Genomic DNA, 23733 nt, shown 5'->3' with positions numbered 1-23733 from the left:
GTTCCCCTATAGCGCATGTGTTTGGACTGTGGGGGAAACCGGAGCACCCAGAGGAAACCCACACCAATACGGGGAGAACATGCAAACTCCACATAGAAACACCAACTGACTCAGCCGGGACTCGAACCAGAGACCTTCTTGATGTGAGGTCACAGTGCTAACCACTTAGCCACATCTTTGCAGCGCTATTGCTCAATCACGACACTAAGATGGAGAATAATATCACACACACACACACACACACACACACATAAACAGAAATGTAATATTTCACATAAGTTGCTGATCTTCTCAGTCTCTCTCGTCCTCATGTTGAGAGGAAGCAGATGCCAGGAATGGACGGCTGCACTTCCTGTTTTGCTGTTTTTCTGTGGGGTGAAGGCTTGTTGCGTCAGGGATAAGTTGTGTGTTATCGACTCTGTTTATGATGTGCGTGTTACACAGTTGCCAGGGCACTCTGGTTGGTTGGTAGATTGTCTCCTGGTGTTGCTATGGAGTTGCTAGTTTAATCTAGGTGGTTGTTAAGGTGTTCCTAAATAACTTATCTAATTGGTTCTAGTACGGCATCCCTGTTTGCATACGTATATGTCCTAAAAGTGTACACACACACACGCACACACACACACATACACACACAACATCTCACACATATGTCCACTTTCTCACACACACACAATCTCATATGTTGAATTTTTCACACACACACACACACACACACACACACACACACACACACACACACACACACACACACACACACACACACACACACACAAAGTCTCACACATATGCCCACTCTCAAACATATTTCTACTCTTTCACACACACATACTTCCACTGTATACACACACACGTGTGTCTGTGGCACTGCAGCAGGAAGAATGCATCACTTTGGGAGGAAGTTGGGTGTGTTGTGGTGTGTGTTTCCACAGAATGAACTGGTGTCTTGTTACGCCCTCATCGCCCCACTGACACGCCTGACAGTGTGTGTCCATCAACCTCAGCAGGAAGTCGCAACTCACTGCTTCTGTAAAATCAGTGTTTGTGATCTTGACGGTGGTGTGAGTGTGAGCAGAAGCGCCTCTGATGCTGCAGAGCGACGCTGCTGACGTGATGATAATCTGATCCATGCATGACATTTCAGATCTGGAAGCGTCTCTGTTTCCGGTCAGCTCCTGCTGCGCACATAATCACACTGATCCTGACTGGATTACAGCTCGCAGGTCACTCTGAATTGGGGGATTATGACCGTGTGTGTGTGTTTGAGTGTGTGAGAGAGTGTATATGTGTGTTTATACAGTAAATATTAGTGTGTGAGTGAGGGAGTGTGTGCGTGTGTGTGTTTGAGAGAGAGTGTTTACATTGTTTTCCTTACATTAAGTGAAGTTCATTTATAAACTAATGTGGAGAGGATCACATGCTTATGATTGCTTGTGGCTGGTTCCGCATTATTCAATTGATTATTCACCAATCAGACGATTCCTAAGCCACTATAAATACCCTCAGCTCCTTATCACAGCTGTATTCATTTTGAAGAATCCCCCCTCCACCCCTACTCCTCCTCCTTTCCCAGATGAGTGGCACGGTGGCCCAGTGGTTAGCACTGTTGCCTCACAGCAAGAACATCTCTGGTTCTAGTCCTTACCAAGCCAGCTGACGTTTCTGTAAGGAGTTTACACTTTCTCCCCGTGCTCACGTGGGTTTCCCCTGGGTTCCCCCGGTTTCCTCCCACCGTCCAAAAACATGCAGCTTAAGTTAATTGCCTAATCCAAATCAGCACCATAGACATGCTGCTAGTCAGTAGTTTTCTTTTAAGAGCGATCACTATCTGTTCATCTGCTACTACAGCAGGGGAGTTCTCCACATCTACCTGAGCTCAAACTCCCCTCTCGCCTTGCAAATGGGAGGGAGCCCTGGGCTCGAGGATTTTATGAGCTCTGGGCTCTCTGCCGGGACAGCATGCCAAACACGCTTTATAATCAATCATCAGCTGAGTGTGAACTCTTGAAATGGTTATAAGAGATGCATTTAAGGGATACTATGGAACATCCTTCATTTATTCTCTTAGGTAAGGAGAAATTTCTACAGAAATATGCTTAAACGGAAAATGTGCTTTATGCATTCTAAAGCGAGAAGCATCAGAATCGGTACTCTGTATTAGCTGATCACCATGACCAGGAATCGGTACTCAGTATCGGCTGCACAAATCCTGATCGGAGCATTCCTATATACTGCATCAATATGATTTAAAGCAATAGTTTCTGGCTATTTTATAATATTTGGATATAATTTAGGAAATTATTACCCATGTCATGGTATATTTACCATTGGCCTACAGCCCTTAATCAAGTTTGGTAAGAAAAGGTTTGGGCACCCCTGGGCTATACAGTAGAAACAACAGTTCAGTTCAGTTCAATTGTGTGTGAGCCAGAGTGTGTTTGTGTGAGAGAGAAAGAGAGCAAGAGTGTGTGTGTGAGTATGTTTGTGTGTGTATGTGAGCACGCTGACAGCATTCCTCCACTCACGTGTCTGATGTGTGTATTGGGTTGCAGATCCCACTCAAATTTTTGCACTGAACCCACCCTGACACACCAGTGCTGCACTGCGACCCTGAATATTGCACTCTATTGTTCTGTATCTGATCCCAGAGCAGCTGGAGAGATGCTTACATCTGTGTGTTTGTGTGTGTGTGTGTGTGTGTGTTTGTATGCATTTGCAATAGATGTTTGACACTCTTTCAAAGCATTTCTGAGCTCTACATGAAATGCATGTTATTGTGTTTCATCAGCCTCATAAGATGACGGAACAATTCTCTGTCTCTCTGCAGGTGAAGCCAAGAACATCCCTCCGTATCCAGGACCCAATAAAATGCGGGATTGTTACTGTACTGTAAACTTGGACCAAGAGGAGGTGTTCCGAACCAAAACCATAGAGAAGTCTTTATGGTGAGAACACACACACACATTTGCAGACACACACACAAACATACAGAAAAACACATATACAAACATGCTCACTCTCTCTCACACACAGGCACAGACATATGCACACACATGCACACACACCCACACACACACACACACATATACGGGCATACAAGCACACACAGACACACCCACTTATATACACATGCAGACACATACACTGAAACATACTCTCTTGTGCACACACACACATACACACAGTAGTTGATGTAGATGTCTAAGAACATTACTGTGTGTGTGTGTGTGTGTGTGTGTGTGTGTGTCAGTGCTGCACAGCCTCATGCATCAATCTGACAATGAGCAATCCTTCTATTATGAGTGAGAATAGCTACTGAAATTGGTTATAATGATACTCATTTGTCTCTGCTTCTCTCTCCGCCACAGTCCATTCTACGGCGAGGACTTTTACTGTGAAATCCCGCGCAGTTTCCGCCACCTGTCCTTCTACATCTTCGACAGAGACGTGTTCAGGAGGGACTCCAGCATCGGTGAGCAGTTTATGTGGAAATATGTGTTCTGAAAGTTTAAGCGTTTTGTTGTTGCCAAGGCATTCTGAGCATTTGAATGATTTGTATTTGTGGCGTGCTGAGGCATTCTGAGCATTTCAGTGCATTATATGGTTGCTAAGGCATTCTGTGCATTTCAGTAAAATTTTGCCATTCTGAGTGTTTTAAGTCATTTTGGGAGATAGAAAGGCATTGCTATTGTTATGACTTCTAAAATGAGTCTCTGACACTAACACTTTCTTACCCTGTGAACTTACACTGGTCTCACGGTTCGGTTCAGTTCTGATAATCATGTCATTGATTCGTTTTAATTCGATGTTTCGGTGCATCATGGTGCATTGACGACGCTTTCCATACACAGTTACATATAATTATATATACAAATATTATATATATGGGGAAAACCAGCTCCACAGACACGCTCATGTGAGGATCCACAAGTATCACTTTAATAGTGATTGAGCAGAGGAAAATTCACCTTACAATAATGCCAGCAGTTCAAAGGTCAAAAGTGAGAGAGAGAGAGGCAGACAGAGAGAGAGAGAGCTTTTATTTTCTCCCTAGCAGTGAAATAGTGTCTCCTGGTTCTGCTGTACTCTGTCAGTGTCAGTGAAAGACTGTCCAGCAAACTCACTTGCAGGGAATTGTGCACAGTTTTGAAGCATTTTAACTCGCCCGCGCCTCATTCCAGTAGTATTCTACCACGACATAGTGCATATGAGATAAATGACATCAGGACGTAGTAACCGGTGATGATCCGGTTAATGAACCGATAGCAAACTGTCTACATTTGCATCAAATAAACTATTAATATATATTTAATCATTTTGGTATTTTACCTATATTTTGGTATCTGACAGTGGAGATTTCAGACAAGCAAGCATTGGGAGCAGGGAAAGGGGAAGGATCAGCAAATGATTTCAAGCCGGGAATCGAACTCAGGTTGCCGTGAGCTCTTCTGTGCTATATATGTCGCCGTGCAGTAACCACTAAGATATTGGCAATGACTTTTTTTTTTTAATCCGAGGTTCTGCAGGGTGCAATGTCCCAAATTTTTTATTGCCAATATTAAGACAATTGTAATCGTTTGTTTTGGTTCAATCTGCAATTTCCCCAACCAACAGAGAGCCCGGGGGATCACCGTGAGTGCTCCGACTCGGTCCCCCTGATCCAAAAATATTAATTGTGACAGCACTACTGTGAATTGTCACAGTCCCTGTATGTTGTTGTTGTGTTGCTTTGATTACTTCTGTTGTGCTCATCTTTAAGTCACCTCTAATAAAGTCATCTGACATATAATTAGGTGTAAGCAAATATTGCTAGGGTGTTTTCCAGGGCAATGCTGTGATTACTAGGCAGATGTTTTGGGAAATTTCTTCTAGGTGGCTGCCGTGATGTTCTGGGTGGTCACTGGTGCATTGTAATGTGGTTGTAATACACTAAAAATAAAGCAAGTAAAATGACTGGATTTATTCCTAACTGAATTTAAACACAACAAACATTGTGAGACATCTACAGCAGTGTTCTCCAATCACAGGAGAGCGTTTAATCACTCAGCTTATCCAGCCAGATCGTTGTGATTCATGCATGATTAATGAAGCCGTAGGCCTTAATAGGTTGAATGTTAACTTACAAACTTTCTCCGAAAATGTGATCCTTGTTTGATGCCAAAAATGCCAAAGAGCATGACTGTATGGCTTCTAGAGTGTTCTGTATGGTTGATGGAGCACTCAGCTAGACAGTTGCTAGGGTGTTTGTTGATATGGTGTTCATATGGCTTCTGTGGTGTTGCTTGTGTGTTTCAAATGGTTACTAGGGTGTTCAGGATTGTTGCTTGGGTGTTTTGAATGTTTTCTAACATGTTTTAGAATTTACTACAGTAGTCTATATGTTTGCTAAGATGATCCGGATTGTTGCTAGTATTTTCAAACGGTTGCTAGTGTGTGGTTTGAATGTTTTGGATGGTTACTAGAATATTCTGTATGGTTGCTAGGGTGTTCTGGATTGTTGCTGGAGTGCATTGAATGGTTGCTAAGGTGTCTGGTATTGTTGCTAGAGTGATTCAGATGGTTGCCAGGGTGTAGCTTGAGTGTTTCTGATGGTTACTAGCATGTCGAGTATGGTTTCAAAGATGTTAAGAATTGTTGCTAGGCTGTTCTGGATTGTTGTTAGGGTGATTTTGATGGTTGCCAGTGTGTAGCTTGAGTGTTTCAGATGGTTACTAGTATGTCGAGTATGGTTTCTAAGGTGTTCAGGATTGTTGCTAGGGTGTTCTAAACGGTTGCTAAGATGTTCTGAATTGTTGCTAGGGTGATTTAGATAGGTGCCAGTGTGGAGCTTGAGTGTTTCCGATAGGTACTAGCATGTCGAGTATGGTTTCTAAGGTGTTCAGGATTGTTGCTAGGGTGTTTTAAACAGTTGCTAAGATGTTATGAATTGTTGCTAGGGTGATTTAGATAGTTGCCAGTGTGGAGCTTGAGTGTTTCAGATAGGTACTAGCATGTCGAGTATGGTTTCTAAGGTGTTCAGGATTGTTGCTAGGGTGTTTTAAACGGTTGCTAAGGTGTTCAGGATTGTTGCTAGGGGGATTTAGATGGTTGCCAGTGTGTAGCTTGAGTGTTTCAGATGGGTACTAGCATGACAAGTGTGGTTTTTAAGGTGTTCAGGATTGTTGCTGGGTGGTTTGAAAGGTTGCTAAGGTGGTCAGGATTGTTGCTAGGGTGTTTGAACGGTTTCTAAGGTGTACTGGATTGTTACTAGGGTGATTTAGATGGTTGCCAGTGTGTAGCTTAAGTGTTTTAGATGGTTACTAGCACGTCGAGTATGGTTGCTAAGGTGTTCTGGATTGTTGCTAGGGTGTGTTGAATAGCGGTTTGGTTGTTTTGAAGTGGACAGCATGAAGATGTGTGTTGTGTGTCTACAGAGTGGATCAGCTTAGTTCATATACTGGTGTATATTTGCTGTTTCTCCAGGTAAAGTGGCTGTCAAGAAGGAAGACCTGCAGAAGTACCATGGTAAAGATCACTGGTTCCCGCTGCAGCCGGTCTGTGCAGACTCAGAGGTGCAGGTATGTGTTCATACACTCACATGTGTCTCTGTGTGTGTGTGTGTGTGTCAGTTATGGCACATCTCAGTCTCTGTGTGTGCGTGCTAGCTTTTAGGTTCAGTGGATTTCAAAACAAATAGAGCGTGTGTTGAGCACAAACACGAGTGAATGCATTCACCTTGAGCTCCAGGGCCACATGACCACCAGTAGAGCTGCAAACACTCATGATTTATACAGCAGGAACTCAATCTGAGCTCTTCACTAGGGCTGCACGACACTGGGCGGGGAAAATAAGGAAAAAAATGTATATGGAAATATGAACACATCTTTACCAGGTGAATTGAATAGCTCTATTTATAAATAATTCATTATTTTACAGTGATTAGGATGCTTTTGTAGGGTAGTGTGTCTGCATTAAATACAGTAAGGAGACAAAAAAGACTTCTTGCAAAAAGCCAAAATTGCAGCCTTTGCAATGGCTTCACAATAGTAGGAAACTGAGTGTCTGGACTGACTATAATCCTACACACTGCAGATCCTTCAATGCAGAAATGGTCTATTGTGCAGCCCTTGTTCTCACATTCACTGTGTTCACACATCTGATGAAGTTCAGAGCTGAATGGATGTCAGATTTGCCCAGTGATGCTGTGCAGAAACATCTGTATGCGCCGCAGACCCTCAGAAACACAGACACATTCATTTAGAGGAAGGATGTGTGTGTGTGTGTGTGTGTGTGTGTAATGAAGAGCCCAGAGTCTCTGTCAATAGAGTGCTCATTGTTTTGTGTGCATGTGTGTGTGTGTGTGTGTGTGTGTGTGTGTGTGTGTGTGTGTGTGTGTGTGTGTGTGTAAGGAAGAGCAGCCTATCCTCTTTACAAAGCTTATTTGCATATTGATGATGTCAGCTGAAGTCAAACAGAGAAACTTTGTTTTAACAAGAGGAGTTTCATTGCTCAGAGGAAGAGCTGTGTAGTCATTGATATATATATATATATATACACATATATGGTGACACGGTGGCGCAGTGCATAATCGCCTCACAACAAGAAGGTCGCTGGTTTGAGTCCCGGCTTTTTATGTGAAGTTTGCATGTTCTCCCGGTGTTGGCGTGGGTTTCCTCCAGGTGCTCTGGTTTCCCCCACAGTCCAAACACATGCGCTACAGGGGAATTGATCAACTAAATTGGCCGTAGTGTATGAGTGTGTATGGGTGTTTCCCAGCACTGGGTTGTGGCTGGGTTGTGGCAGGTTCATTCCACTGTGGCGACCCCTAATTAGTAAATATATACAAATATACAGTGCTGAGCATGAATGAGTTCACTTTTAAATTGCACTTTACAATATCGAGTCAAATATTATGTGCCGTCATCATGGCAAAGACAAAAGAAATCAGTTATTATGAATGATTTATTAAAACTATTATGTTTAAAAATGTGTTGAGAGTATCTTTTCTGTTAAACAGCACTTTAGGAAAATTTGAAAAATAAATCAAATTTCACAAGAGGGTGAAGAATTTTGTCTTCAAGTAATCCAATTATACACAGAACCGCAGCTTTCATAAGCAGTTAAGAGTCGGTGAGTTTTAAAGAAATCTTTTTTTTTTTTTCCAAATACACACATATATTATTATTTCTTTAAAGCTCGCCTACTCTTAACCGCTTTTGAAAGCTGCTGTTCTGTGTATAATTGGATCTGTTCAAACACAAAGAGCAGGATCAGATGATTCAAATCAAACCAATCAGACTCACATTATGAAACACTTGAGTTCAAGACGGAGAAACTGAAAATAAATATACACTTTCACAGCACTGCTCCAGTTGAAATGTTCTGAAAACTATATTTGTATGTTTTCATTTTTAAAAGTATTTCTTTATTTTAAATCTGTGTTTAAAATTGTTTTTATTTTATTAATTTTTCTCATTAAATAATTGTGGTACTGATAGTAATACATGTACAGAAGTTTGTTATACATTCAATTGCATTCATCACTTAAGGGCACAGAAAACATAAATAAAAGATTAGGAACCAAGAATAGATAGACAAAACCAGTTATGGAGCATTTAGTAAGAAAGTTCCAGAAAGTGGACCATTTGCACCAAAGCAATTCAGACTTTTGATGTCAATCAGTGGTGAAATTGTTGTCGCCTGGCTCAATTTGTATGTTTTAAAGTTAATTCTGCATTTATTTATGGTAACACTTCATTATACTTGTATATTTTAAAACAATGCCTGATTATTTCACTTATAAAGTACATTCATTCATTTATTTTCCTTTGGCTTAGTCGCTATATTCATTGGGAGTCACCACAGTGGAATGAACCGCCAACTTATCGAGCATATGTTTTAGACAGCGGATGCCCTTCCAGCTGCCCCCCAGTACTGGGAGATACTCAAACACACTCATTCACACACACACTCATACACTATGGCCAATTTAGTTATTCAGTTCCCCTATAGCGCATGTGTTTGGACTGTGGGGGAAACCGGAGCACCCAGAGGAAACCCACGCCAACAAGAGGAGAACATGCAAACTCCAGTGACCTTTTTGGTGTGAGGCAACAGTCCTAACCCCTGAGACACCATGCCGCCTCCTAGTACATATTCTGAATAATTGTATTTGAAACTTATTTAACATTCCCAATCCTACCCAACAAAATCAGGAGTTTTAATTGATCATTTTGTTAATAGTGAGAATCATACCTTAAATTAAAATGACTATATTTGATTTTTGTTCTTAATGCCTCTTTTTGATAATTCAGTAAGTCATTTAGAAATAAAAGCTGTTTATATGGATCTTCATGGACACAAAAAACTAGATGAAAAATATCTAATTGACATTATGAGTTTAAAACTAAAGGCTGAAAGCAAACCTTTTCTAAGAAGAGCTATTTATTAGTTTATTTATGCATGTAAGTCTGTTTCCAATAATCTATTGACAATCTATTTTTTGCTTTAATTTTGATTTTATGGTCTTGGCGGACACAGAAAACAAGGACAAGATCAGATGATTCATATCAAACAATTAGATTCAGATTATGAAACATTTGAGTTCAAAACTATTAACAGAGACTGCAGACAAGTGTGTTTCTCTAGGGAACATCACAGTGTACAGTTACAAAATTATCAGAAGTGTTGATTTTTAAAAAATGCTGCTGTTTAACGGAGAACACATTTCTAATCATAATAGTAATGACTAATAATAACTAATTTCTAATAACAGATAATATTAGACTAGATATTCTTCAAGACACTAGTATTCAGCTTAAAGTGACATTTAAAGGCTTCACTAGGGTAATTAAATAAAACAAAATCTGGCCCAAATAAAACAAATCAGACTTTCTCCAGAAGAACAAATATTATAGGAAATGCTGTGAACATTTCCTGAATCTGTTCAACATCATCTGGGAAATATTTGAAAAAGAATAAGTATTGGACAGGGGTGAGTAATTTAGACTTCAGCTGTGTCTATATATAATCCCTGTCTCTGTCTCTGCAGGGGAAGGTTCACCTGGAGCTGCGTCTCAGTGAGCTCATCACAGACAGCGGCGGCCTCTGCCACAAGCTGGCAACACGGTGAGCAACCAATCACAACGTCCACACTGCCACCGTCATCCAATCAGAGCCCTTGTCTCTTATCACATTCACTTCTTAAAAATCAGAGCGTGTTTTCTGAATGAACGCATCCTGCTTACATGATCCACTGTACACTGTAAATCTCTCTGTAAGTATTTTGATACAACAAAAATGAAAACTGATTGACATTTGCAATATTTTACTATTGATCAACATAATCAATGCCTCCTTTGTTTTAATGCTTTATTTATTAGCATATATTCTTATTTAGTATACAAAAAGAGCATATTCAACAGTTTCAGTCACACTTTACATTAAGATTTCATTAGTTGCTTATTTACTAACATGATCTATATATATTACACAGTAAACCATATAAAGTATGTTAAAACAAACAGAAACAATTACAATATTGAAATAAAATCTTATAAAAAACTATTTGAAGATGATAATTATATAGGGCAGCACAGCAAGAAGGTCGCTGGTTCGAGCCCCAGCTGGTTCAGTTGGGATTTCTGTGTGGAGTTTGCATGTTCTCTCCGTGTTTGCATCTGTTTCCTCCTTCCTCCACAGTCCAAACACATGCACTATCCGCTTGTTAAGTGTGACGTCATGCAGAGCGGCTTCCGGGTCTAAGCGCTCTATTCAACTGAATGGGGAGACTCATGAAATGGTACTAATAAACGTTTACAAAGTGATTTAATGCTTTCGAAAGTCACGATCGCAGTATATATGTCCATGCCTAATATCCGATGGCCAGAAAGTGATTTATTGTTTTATAAATTGTTACAATTTTGGTATTTGTTATGCAGCAAGCCCAGAGATTGTTGTGTACACTATGACTTTATGTAAAATTAACTTTAATGTGTGATAGGAATAAAACGTGATCATAAACGAATGATTTCTCCACTCAAGTGAATGCCGGCTTGGACCCAGAAACAGTATTACATACGTCACAAACACGTCATCACTTAACAAGCGGATAGGGGAATTGGGAAAGCTAAATTGTTAAGCTGTGTAAAACATATGCTGAATAAGTTGGTGGTTCATTCCACTGTGGCGACCCCTGATTAATAAAGAGACTAAGCCGAAAAGACAATGAATGAAAATTATATAATGAAACATGATTCTCAGCCTATCACGCACCTCTTGACTGTATATATTATTATGTTATGAGTTAACCTATATTTCAATTAAAAGAATGCTTTTTCAAATACAAATCTTCCCTCAAGTATAATCTCATGTAAGTTGGATTCTGTAGGTGATTAAGTGTTGTGATATTGTCTAAAAAGCCTAAAATGTCTAAGCCCCAAACATTAGCTGCATTAAAAAATGCAACAAAGGTTTGCCTGATTTTGTGATAAATAGTGCGATCGTGAAATCCTGGAGGGACTGATTATTATAGTTCTCTTTCTGTATGACTGAACTGAAACACTGCGCCATGAGTATTTTTAGCATTGTGTTTTTATCTCTCTGACAGTCTAATAGTGGCCTGTACAGCGCAGCTTCTGTGAGCAACATGCCTGTTATTTGTTATGTGAAAGCAGCACTTACAGTCAGCAGCAGAGAGAAACACGTCGTCCGCAAATCAGCTGAACTATATTTATTTTGAAAACCTATTTCTAACTATTTTTAGATACGGCAGTGATTGTAAATGTTGTCGGATGAGCATTTGTTTCCCGTATTGATGCTCTGTTCAAGTCTTGTGGTGGATCTCAGTTGTAAGAGCTGCAAAGAATAACTTGACTTCTAGCTAATCGTTTGGAAAAGTGTCAGAAGGTGGATTTCTCTGCTGAATCCTCTGTTGATCTGCATCCCAATCATCACCAATACTGCAGAAGACCTACTGGAACCAGCATGGACCAAGATTCTCAAAGTAATCAGTCAAGTTTGGTGAGACATCATGGTTTGGGGTTCATTCAGTATGAGGGCGTGTGAGAGATCTGAAACAACAACAGCCTGAGGTATCAAGACATCTGTGCTGCCCATTACATTACAAACCACAGCAGAGGGACAATTCTCCAGCAGGATAGCGCTCCTTCTCATACTTCAGCCTCCACATCAAAGCTCCTGAAGGTCAAGCTGCTCCAGGATTGGCCAGCCCAGTCACCAGATATGTTCATTATTGAGCATGTCTGGGATAAGATGAAGGAGGAGGTGTTAAAGATGAGCACAAAGACTCTTGATGAACTCTGGGATCCTGCTGAAGGCTTTCTTCTTCATTCCAGATGACTTTATTAATCAGTGATTTGAGTCATGTCAGAGATGTATGGATGCAGTCCTCCAAGCTCATGATGGAGTCAGACACAATCTTCATTCTGTCTCCACTGCAGCAGGACTTTATATTCTATACTGGACATTATTTCTGTTCAGTGATGAGACTTTAGTCTGAGCAGAGTCAGACCGCACTGTCCTTATCAAATCAGTCAACATCAAGACATGATCAGATTTTCATTCATTCATTCATTTTCTTGTCGGCTTAGTCCCCTTATTAATCTGGGGTCGCCACAGTGGAATGAACCGCCAACTTATCCAGCACATTTTTACGCAGCGGATGCCCTTCCAGCCACAACCCATCTCTGGGAAACATCCACACAAACATTCACACACACACTCATACACTACGACCAATTTAGCCTACCCAATTCACCTGTACCACATGTCTTTGGACTGTGGGGGAAACCGTAGCACACGGAGGAAACCCATTTAAGCTGAATCAGATTCAAAATTATCTGACGCTCTGTTTACCAAAGAAATAAATTGACCAAAATAAAATCTATTTGTCAGTAACAACAGTTTTGCAGAGTGTGTTTTTATGCTGCTTAAAGCATTTGGTGGAAAAATCAATATGATAGTAAAACTGCCAGCAGGTGGCGCAAGTTCTTTTTTAATGAATCATCCACTCAATCGATTCATTCAAAACAACTGATTCATTTGATGGACACAGATCAGATGATTCATATCAATTGAATCAGTTGAAACCACATTGAAAACAAACTCTTTCGAGGAAGAGCTCTGCTGGAAATTTCATTAACATAATGTGTTAATGCATGCAAGTCTGTTTCCAATAACCCAATGACAATCACTCTATTTTTTGCTTTAATTTTCATTTTATGATCTTGGCGGACACAGATAACAAGCACTAGATCAGACGATTCATATCTAACAATTAGATTCAGATTGTGAAACACTTGAGTTCAAACCTTTTAACAGAGACTTCAGGACAGTGTGTCTCTTGAAGGAACATCACAGTATATGTATCAACACTTACTCTATTATTTTACTATATTTTTACATGTTTCTTTCACTCAAATGATTCATTCAAAACTGATGATTCATTTAGAAATGACGCAAGTCCTTGAATGAATGAATCATTGAATCACTGAGAGATTCATTCGGGAAGAAGCACATTCACTGAAGCAGACTTTAGTGTTATATTTGACAAATTAAACTCTTTGCACAGTAATTATTTAGTTTGATGCTTTGATTAGCAGCTTAAGCATTTAAATATGTGAACTGATGTTTGCTGTGTGTGTGTATCATGTGTTCCTGACATCAAATGTCCCCACAAGTATAGCAATACCAGTACATTTTGACCTTGTGTGTTGATCTTTTTGGATCTCAATGAGAAAAAAAGCCTCATATATCAGCCAGAATGAAGTATTGTGAAGATGTAAAAGTGCAGATTGTTTACTTTAGGAGGAGAGGAGAGAATATTCAGTCTGTACAGTAGAAATAATCATTATGTCTATAGGAAGTCCCCATAAAGATAGCTGTACAAGTCTGTGTGTGTGTGCACTTGGCTTACATATCTGTGACTGCATGAATGCCTCTGTGCACTGCTGTCAGTTAATGGAAATGGGTTCAGTTTAATGTGCTGTGTGTGTGTATGTGTGTGTTATAGGCTTCATACATGCTCAAATGCTTTCACAGCATCAGTGGCTTCATGTCTGGACAGTTTCCCACACTGGAGCACTCTGGGTAATGAGCTTAGTGTCACAGTGAGCAGCGCTCTCATTCACAGGATATTTATGCAGCTTCCATTTTAAGACACAGTGAGGATGACGTACACACACAGACTCACGAAAACACGCACACACATATACACATTCACAAATCTGTGCACACACATGCACGAATATGCGCACACATACCCACAAATGGACATACACACTGTATCATACACACACACTTTGATTCATTCACACTAACCCTCAAACACACACACACAAATACACAGAGATCCACACTTGGACACACACACACAGAAGCACACATGTACACTCACACACATGCACAAGTTTTGATTGATACCCATACACACAGATACATGTGGACACACTTTGATTCATTCCCATACACACACAGAAACATACACACTTTTCTCTGATTCATTCAATTGATGTGCTTCACTGCACTGCTGCTGCTGCTGGCTCAGTGGTTAGCACTCTCACCTTACAGCAAGAAGGTTGCTGGTTTGAGTTTGAGTGGAGTTTGCATGTTCTTCCCGTGTTGGCGTGGGTTTCCTCCTGTTGCTCCCCACAGTCCAAACACATGCGCTAAAGGGGAACTGATGAACTAAATTGACCATAGTGTGTGTGAATGAGTGTGTATGAGTGTTTCCCAGCACTGGGTTTCAGCAGGAAAGGCATCTGCTGTGTAAATCATATGCTGGAATAGTTGGCGGTTCATTCTGCTGTGGCGACCCCTGATGAATAAAGGGACTAAGCCAAAGGAAAATGAATGAATGAATATTAAGGTGTTTGTAATTGACAGTCAAGCCTGAACTGACAGTCAATACCCCAGGGGTATTTGCCAGGGGAATGCATACTTTCCGGCTTGACTGTACCTCTGGCTCTTTTTAATGACCCAGTAAAGTAAGGTCGGTATATACAGTAGATGTAAACTCATTCTTGAACATCATTTGTGTGTCTGTAATCTGGACTCCTGCAGAAGGTCTCAGTCTGTTTTAGCCTGCGCTGGACGTCATGGCCGGTGTATTTTTGGGCATCTGTATGACCAGGCCAGACGCAGCATTATATAAACGGGCTTAACACACAGGAAGTGCCCTGGAAGGATCGGATGGCATTAGAGATGCTGTAAATCCTCTTCATTCATCAGCAGTAAACCCACATTCACAGCCGAGCTCTGCTTCATGAACACATCTGAATGTAGATCTGCACTGTCTGCTTATCATTTAGGATGTGATGTTCATATGGTTTGGATCTGAATGAGTGTGAATGAGTTCAGTTTCAGACCATGTGTGTGTGTGTACTTTGTATTCCTACATCAAATGTCCTCACAAGTATAGTAATACCAGTATTTTTTTTTTTACTTTTTTGGTCTCTATGAAGAAGCAGGCTTATAAATAATAACTTAAAATAAGTAATGTGTGTGTGTGTGTGTGTGTGTGTGTGTGTGTGTGTTTATTATGTATATATAAATACATAAATGCAAGCATATATTTGAGAAATTGTGTGTTCATTCATTCATTCATTTTCTTTTCGGCTTAGTCCCTTTATTTATCAGGGGTCGCCACAGCAGAATGAACCGCCAACTATTATAGCATATGTTTTACACAGTGGATGCCCTTCCAGCTGCAACCCAGTACTGGGAAATGTTTATTTATGTTTAGATATACAAATTATTTATAAATTTAAATATATATGTAATAAAATAGCTTCATATAGTGTTGTATTTATTTATTTATATTTGTGTATCATATATATATATATATATATATATATATATATATATATATATATATATATATATATATATATATATATATATATATATATTATACACACACATATTATGTCAAAACAATCTTTTATTTTGGATGCGATTATTGACGATTAATCTTTTGCCCAGCACTAAAAAACTATGTCTATAGGAAGTCCCCATTAAGATAGCTGTAAACGTGTGTGTGTGTATGTTTGTATGTAAATCTGTCCATCATGGCAGTGTGTGTAATTGATGTCACACTGTCAATCATCCGATGATGTCACTGCACATGTCGGCCCACACCAGAGCTCTTCTCTGATTGACCAGTTGTGACATCAGTTATACAGTGTCTAACCTCAGCTCTATTAGTGTGTGTGAAGCTTATGATGTCTGTTTTGTTTGTCGTTCAGGGTTTTGGAGTGTCAGGATCTGCCGATAGTCAATGGTCAGTGTGACCCGTACGCAGCCGTGTCATTACTGGGCCCTTCAAGGTAAGATCCCAGCTAAAAGCATTGCTGTTCATCCCATTTACAAGTGCTCATTAAGTCTTTCCAACATCGGTTCAGGGCTTAACGTGTGTCCTCAAATAAACACACACACACACATACAGTAGAAGTCAGAATCATTAGCCCCCCTGTTTATTTTGTTTCTCCAATTTCTGTTTAGCGGAGAGCAGATTTCTTCAACACATTTCTGCACATAATAGTGTTAATAACTCATCTCTAATAAATGATTTATTTTCTCTTTGTCATGATGACAGTAAATAATATTAGACTAGATATTCTTCAAGACACTAGTGTTCAGCTTAAAGTGACATTTAAAGGCTTCACTAGGTTAATTAGGGTAACTAGGCAGGTTAGGTTAATTTGGCAAGTTATTGTATAACGATAGTTTGTTCTGTAGACTATTGAAAAAAATACAGCTTAAAGGGGCGAATAATATTGACCTTAAAATGGTGTTTAAAAAATTAAAAAGTGCTTTTATTCTAGCCGAAATAAAACAAATAAGACTTTCTCCAGAAGAATAAATATTATCAGACATACTGTGAAAATGTCCTTGCTCTGATCAACATTATTTAGGAAATATTTAAAAAAGAAAATCAAAATCAAAGGGGGGCTAATAATTCTGACTTCAACTGTACAGTAAATTAGTCAGTACTGAAGCCAAATCTGGAGCTAATCTGATAAATAATGTATAATAATGGTATTTTTTAGCATCACTACTGCAGTCTTCAGTGTCACATGATCCTTCAGAAATCAGTATAATATGAGGACTTGATGATCAAAAAACATTTATGATTATTAAAAACACTTTTAATACTCTCAGAAATAATTACAGTCAAAACAGATGAAGTTTAAAATTAATTATTAATCAAGTAACAAATGAAAAAATTGTAATATTTCTTATATTATGGATTAATGAATTATGAATTATTTATGTTTTAAAAAGTTAAAATAGTGTTTCTTTTTTTGTTTAGCATATCTTCTGCTCACTCAGTTTATCAGATCAAAAATAGGTAAAAATTAGGTAAAAATAGTGAAATATTATTATAATTTAAATAGCTGTCGTCTATTTTAATATCTAATGAAGTGTAATTTACATCTGTGATGTAAAGCTGAATTTGTATCATCACGACTCCAGGCTTCAGTGTTCATGATCCTTCAGAAATCACTATAATATGAGGATTTGATGATCAAGAAACTATTATGATAATCAAAAACAAATACTCTGGTCAAAAATAATGAGTCAAAACACAGCTAAAGTTTAAAATCAATTATTAATCAAGTCAAAAATAAAAAAGCTATTATAAATAGTAATAAATTAAAAAGGCTGTGTTTATCATGTTGTTTTACATCTGTTCTGCACGCTCAATTTATCAAATACATTAAAAATAGTGAGATAGTATTATAATTTAAAATAGCTGTCTTTTATGTAAATATTTAGTAAAGTGTAATTAATATAAATGATGTAAAGCTGATTTTTTTGCAATATTACTCCAGTCTGAGTCACATGATCCTTCAGAAATCAGTATAATATAAGAAACATTTAAAAATTGTGCATAAGATGATTTTTAATATCTCTGGATTAAATATGTTCAGTAAAATAGCATTAATCTGTTGTAACATGATAAAAGTAGCACTGATCTCTCTCTCTCTCTCAGGTCTGAGGCCAAGAAGACGAAGGTGAAGCGAAAAAACAACAATCCTCAGTTCGACGAGATCTTCTTCTTCGAGGTAAAAACTCACAGTCAGAGAATCGTCTGTTGTTTACAGTCTGCATCAGGTGGACGTGTGCTTTTTAAACTAAACTAAATCCCTTTCATTGTCACATCACCAGCAGTATGTGTGCTATGATGAGTAAAAAGCTCCACACAGTAAGCAAAGGGGATTAAAAGGTTAACGGCTGCTTCTCACTCAGGGCTGTTTATGCTTATGAGGGAGAGATGTGCACTAGTGGGCGGGGCTTTCCCCCTCTGATGAAATGTACAAAGGGAGAATGTCAATCAAAGTGCTTCTGCAGACTGTTTTTATCAAGTCTGATTAGAACAAATACAATTAATTCACCCTCATCATTAGAGGCTGGAGATATTCACACACTGCTCACATATAACTGGGTTTAAGCTCCATATAAAAGGGATTTCTGCATGATAGGAACCCTCTAATCCTTTAGCCTTGAACTGTATGTGGCTTGCTTGGTTAAGGTAAGCATAGGTGGATGTGTTTAATATGTAAATATAAGAGGTGGTGTGAGAGCTGTATAATTCACACTGGTAGATTGTGGTTTGCCACTTTCACACGTTCCACACCCTCCATATTCCTGCAGCTCTGATCATCTCCAGCAGTGTGTCAGTAATGTGGTTTTAAAGGTGTGTTTGTCGCCCTCACACACACACACACACACACACACACACGCACTCCTGTGCACTCAACCGTGCTTTACCCAGAATCCTCTAGAATGTTTCTATAGGTCTGCAGGGTTTAATTTTCAGATGGCAGACTTCTGAATTATTAGACCTGACAGCTGTTTTGTTTCTGTCCTCCATATATTAACATACTATTTATTAAATAGAAACTAAATAAATAAATTATTAAAATTTTTAAAGTTAATGGAATAGTACTAAATTTAGTACTTGTGTTGTGATTTTTGTCATTTATCTGTATAAAAAGGTAATTTTTTATAATAGTTTGCGGTAACATTATTTTATTATGTGTATAAATATTTTTGTAATTTTTTTGTTGTTTTAAAAAATTGTTAAATATATTTAAAATGTATTATATATATATATATATATATATATATATATATATATATATATATATATATATATATTCAATAATAGCTTTTATAATTATTTTTCATAAAATATTATTATTCATAATATTTTTTATTACATTAACATTTTATTTTGTTATCATATTTGCTTATTATTATAATTAATATAAAAATAAAAAAGTTTTCGTAACACTTTGCAAAAAGGTTCTGTGACAAGTTACTAGTATTTACTATTTTAAAGACATATATGTTGTGTTTTTTTTTTTATTTGAACTATGGTTAATAAATGCTGTACATAGTTTATTTGTTAATAAATACATTTACTAATATTAACTAATAAAGCTCTATTACAAATTGTGATCATTTTAATTTTATTTAAATTTTATTAGCTTCTTTTGTAATTTTTGTTATTTATTTTATTAATCTGTTCAACTAATAGTTTTAATTTCAGTTATTTTGTTTTAATTCTGTGTTTTTGTCTTGTTTTAAAGGTTTTATGTTTACTTTTATTTATTTGTCAGTCAGGGGCGCCTCCAAGGGGTGGCCAGGGGTGGCCACGGCCACCCCTCGGTAAACTCTGGCCACCCCTGTGGCCACCCCTTTGGCCACCCCAATATAATTTTGCGGTTGACATTATTGATTTAAATGAACTTATAAATTCCCAATATTTAGATAAATAAATAAATAAATACATAAATAAATAAATAAAATGCAGTCACTAAATTATTGTTGGTGTTACTGACGTAGCTCTCCCCCTCTGGTGAAAGCAAACTGACGCATGCGCGCGGAAAACCATTCCCGCGCGCCTCACGCACTCCTGTGTGAATCCCGGTTGGTTGTTTGCATGCACGCCGACATAATAGGCACCGCTCATGCGCCGTGAAACCGGAGTAACAGCCTTTTGTGCAGAAGTGTCGGCACGCAGCGAGTTTTGAAAGTCGTTTAAAGTTTAAATAATATAATGATGATGATGATGATGATGATGATGATGTTACTTTCACTAAGCATGCCTTTAAAGCAGAAAGGAGGGATAATGAGTCAGGGAGGTAAGACTTCATAACATGATTTCTTAGCCATGATCTGGTCTAAGACCACAGATAATTCTATAATACATTTTTTGTATTCTTTAGAATTGTCATAATTAATTTTCATGCAAAAGGTTTCTTAAGTGATGTTGGCATATCACTCCAGTTGTTGTTTTCCAGTAATATTTAGGACTGATTTCTGTTATTTATTTAGAATAATAATTGTATATTAATATTAATTGTATTTATTTAGAATAAATATAAATAAATTGTTATATTTATTGAATAACAAATCTAACAATTCAAGAGAGGTGGGGGTGTATAGGGTGGTTCGCCCAGGGTGTCATTTAAACTAGAACCACCACTACCCTCCCCGATCGTCCTTGACAGCACGCACACACCTTCAATAGACAGCAACGGCTATTTAATATTTACCTTAAGCTACAGTATATCAATAGAAGAAGCTGCATTAATAAAATGGTTCAAAAAGCAATATGGATAAATAATATTATTAGGTATAGTGAGTGTGTATAGTAATGCCTTTTGTTCAGTTTGTTCATTTGTTTGGGTAATTAATAAACTCATTATTCTTTCATTCATTTTCTTTTCGGCTTAGTCCCTTTATTAATCCAGGGTCACCACAGCAAAATGAACCGCCAACTTATCTAGCACATTTTTACACAGCGGATGCCCTTCCAGCTGCAACCCATCACTGGGAATAATAAACTCATTAATCTTCATTAATTTTAGACATGGCATATCTCGTATGATGTACAATAAAGGCACGTAAAAAAAGAAGTCATTTATACAGTATATGAAAAGTGTTTTTAAACTAAACATAGATTTTTATTTGGTTTGCACATGTACTTGCTGAATTATTTCAAAGAATAAATTGCAATATTTCAAGTAGAATTAATTAAATGAATAAAACTACATTATTTCGTTTACCAGAAACAAAAATATAACATTACACTGAATTCATTATTTTTTTTTGTGTGCCACCCCAAGATTTGGTGCGGCCTCTTCTGGCCACCCCTAAGAAAATTTTCTGGGGGCGCCACTGTTGTCAGTGATAGTTTTGCTGTTTTATTGTGCTTTTGTCATTGTAACTAGGATTCTATTTAGCTTTTTTATTATGGTTTATGTTTAGTTTTTATTAATTTATTTATTTTGATGTCTATTAATGTTCAGTGGCTGTTTGAGGTCTGGAGGGTTCGTCATTTAGTCGACAGGCCTGTTATTAGATCTGACAGCTGTTTTCTCTCTGGCACTGAGACTCAATGAGTGTCTCTCTCTTACACACACACACACACAAACACACACACACACACACACACACACACACACACACATGCTCATGTCCCTGAAGACGAGGAGACAAGAGTGTGATTGATTATGAGACACACAATCTGCTTCATTTATCTCTCTGCGCTTGCAGCCACAGTCCATCTCTCCCACACCAGACACACACAAACATACACACACACACAAACACACACACACACACACACACACACACACACACACACACACACACACACACACAGTAACACACATACACATACAAACAGGCATACACACACACATACAAAAAAAAAAATATATATATATATATATATATATATATACACACACACACACACACACACACACACACACACACACACACACACATATGCATACACAAGAACACACACATGTGGTGAAACATATACATACACAAAGACACAATTAAACTCATATACACGAACATGCTTACACACACAAAGTCAAACATATGCAGACATTCAGACATACACACTCAAAACACATATATTCACAAACATGCAAACTTATATAAACATACAAAATTACACACGAACATACACACACATTATGTACACAAGCACACATTTCAAATATACACACACACAGATGAACATGAACATACAAAAACACACATATAATCACACGCACACACACACACACAAACGCACACACATCTTCATGGGCTCATAGTGTGAAATATGATTATCTGCAGATCCTCAAACACACATTATTACTGGCTCATGGTCAGACAGGAAGTGAGTCTCCATTTCTGTGCTGTATTTATAGAAACGTCTGTTTAACTGAGTTTAACCTGATTAGTCAAACAGTTTGGTGTGTTTCAGATGGTTTATTCACACATCTAACACAATAATGAAGGTCACAGTCCAGAGATTAGCACATCCAAATGAATATGGTGGGGGAAAATATTAAATATAACACAACAAATCAAGAAAAACATGAAGATTTTAGATTGAGTTGAAATTTTGTAGTTTGAAGTGTATTTTCTTTCTCACATATGGAGATGTTCAGTGAGCAAACTTTTATTTTAATGAATATAAGAGTTTAATAAAACTGTTTTGTTTAAATACACCACAACATATGGTCTGAATTCACTGAGAAACGCAGAAATTATTGACTTTTAAAAGGGATTGTGCTCATTTCTGCTGAGCATTTTCATCTTATCGCTCAGCAGTAATTCTAATATGATGATTTTATGATCATGGAGACATATTTACTCGCAAAGTATATTCAGAAAGAAACCAATTATTTTAATATTTAATATAAAATATTTTAATAAGTATATTAGAATTTCAGAAATGTAAGATATGATGCAGTAATCAATGTCTCCTCTGACAGGTGACGAAACCTCTGAGCTTCACTAAACGACAGTTCGACGTGGAGGAAGATGATGTGGACAAGCTCGCACTCAAGTGAGTGTGTGTGTGTGTGTATGTGTGAGTGTAAGTGATTGAGTTTGTGCTTGTTTGTAAGTGTGTGAGAGAGTGTGTTTGTGTGTGTGTGTGTGTGTGTGTAAGTGTAAGTAAGTGAATTTGTGCCTGTTTGTGAGTGCATGTGTAAGCGTTTGCCTGTTTCTGACTGTGTGAGAGAGAGCGTGTGTGTATGTGTGAGTGTAAGTGATTGGATTCGTGCCTATTTGTGAATCCGTATGTGTAAGTGTGTGCCTGTTTGTGAGTGTGTCCGTGTGTGTGTACATATGTGTATATGTCAGTGCGTGCCTGTTTATGAGTGTGTATGTGTGAGTATGAGTGCAAGCCTGTTCATGAGTGTTTGTGTGTGTGTGTGTGTTTCTCAGAAGCAGCCTGTGATGACGTAACTGAGAGTGTTACTACATAAACTGGCCACAAACACACACGATGCATCACTTTCTGTGTTTACGAGTCGCACTCTTAACATATTTTGTCCTTTTGCTATTATTTCATCATGGTTTTTTCCTTTTCACTTTGAGATTTTAATTAAAATATAAAGTGCTCCATAAGTTAAAGGTTTTATTATTATTACTGTTGTAAAATGACAATAATAATGAATAAGTGAATAATAATGCACTGCACCTCTCTAATAATTCAAAGTGTTTCTGTCATCTCCACTTGTTAGTCACTTTGCATATCAATGTCTGTTAAATAACTGTAAATGCGTCTCTGTCCTCAGGGTGGACCTGTGGAACGCCAGTAACCTGAAGTTTGGCGATGAGTTTCTGGGAGAGGTACGGGTGCCGCTGAAGGTGCTGGGACAGGCGGGTGTTCACGATGCATGGTATGAGCCTCATCATGTGTGT

General features: G+C 38.0%; 1 protein-coding gene across 4 annotated transcripts in view; it reads left to right on the top strand.

The window, feature by feature from the left end:
- The window catches only part of rasa3 (RAS p21 protein activator 3), a 55588-nt gene that overhangs the window by 16095 nt on the left and 15760 nt on the right, over positions 1 to 23733 (top strand). For all 4 annotated transcript variants that reach the window (XM_009305235.4, XM_009305232.4, XM_009305229.4 and 1 more), the window contains exons 2-9: positions 2828 to 2945; positions 3369 to 3472; positions 6463 to 6557; positions 10031 to 10107; positions 16245 to 16325; positions 17996 to 18068; positions 22797 to 22870; positions 23607 to 23711. In XM_009305235.4, the coding sequence (XP_009303510.1) occupies positions 2828 to 2945; positions 3369 to 3472; positions 6463 to 6557; positions 10031 to 10107; positions 16245 to 16325; positions 17996 to 18068; positions 22797 to 22870; positions 23607 to 23711 (727 nt within the window). The remainder of the gene's footprint in view (positions 1 to 2827; positions 2946 to 3368; positions 3473 to 6462; positions 6558 to 10030; positions 10108 to 16244; positions 16326 to 17995; positions 18069 to 22796; positions 22871 to 23606; positions 23712 to 23733) is intronic.

Source organism: Danio rerio, chromosome 1 (assembly GCF_049306965.1).
Source record: "Danio rerio strain Tuebingen ecotype United States chromosome 1, GRCz12tu, whole genome shotgun sequence".
NCBI lineage: Eukaryota > Metazoa > Chordata > Actinopteri > Cypriniformes > Danionidae > Danio > Danio rerio.
Note: the sequence above shows the minus strand (reverse complement) of the source record. Positions and strands in the feature narration are given on the sequence as shown.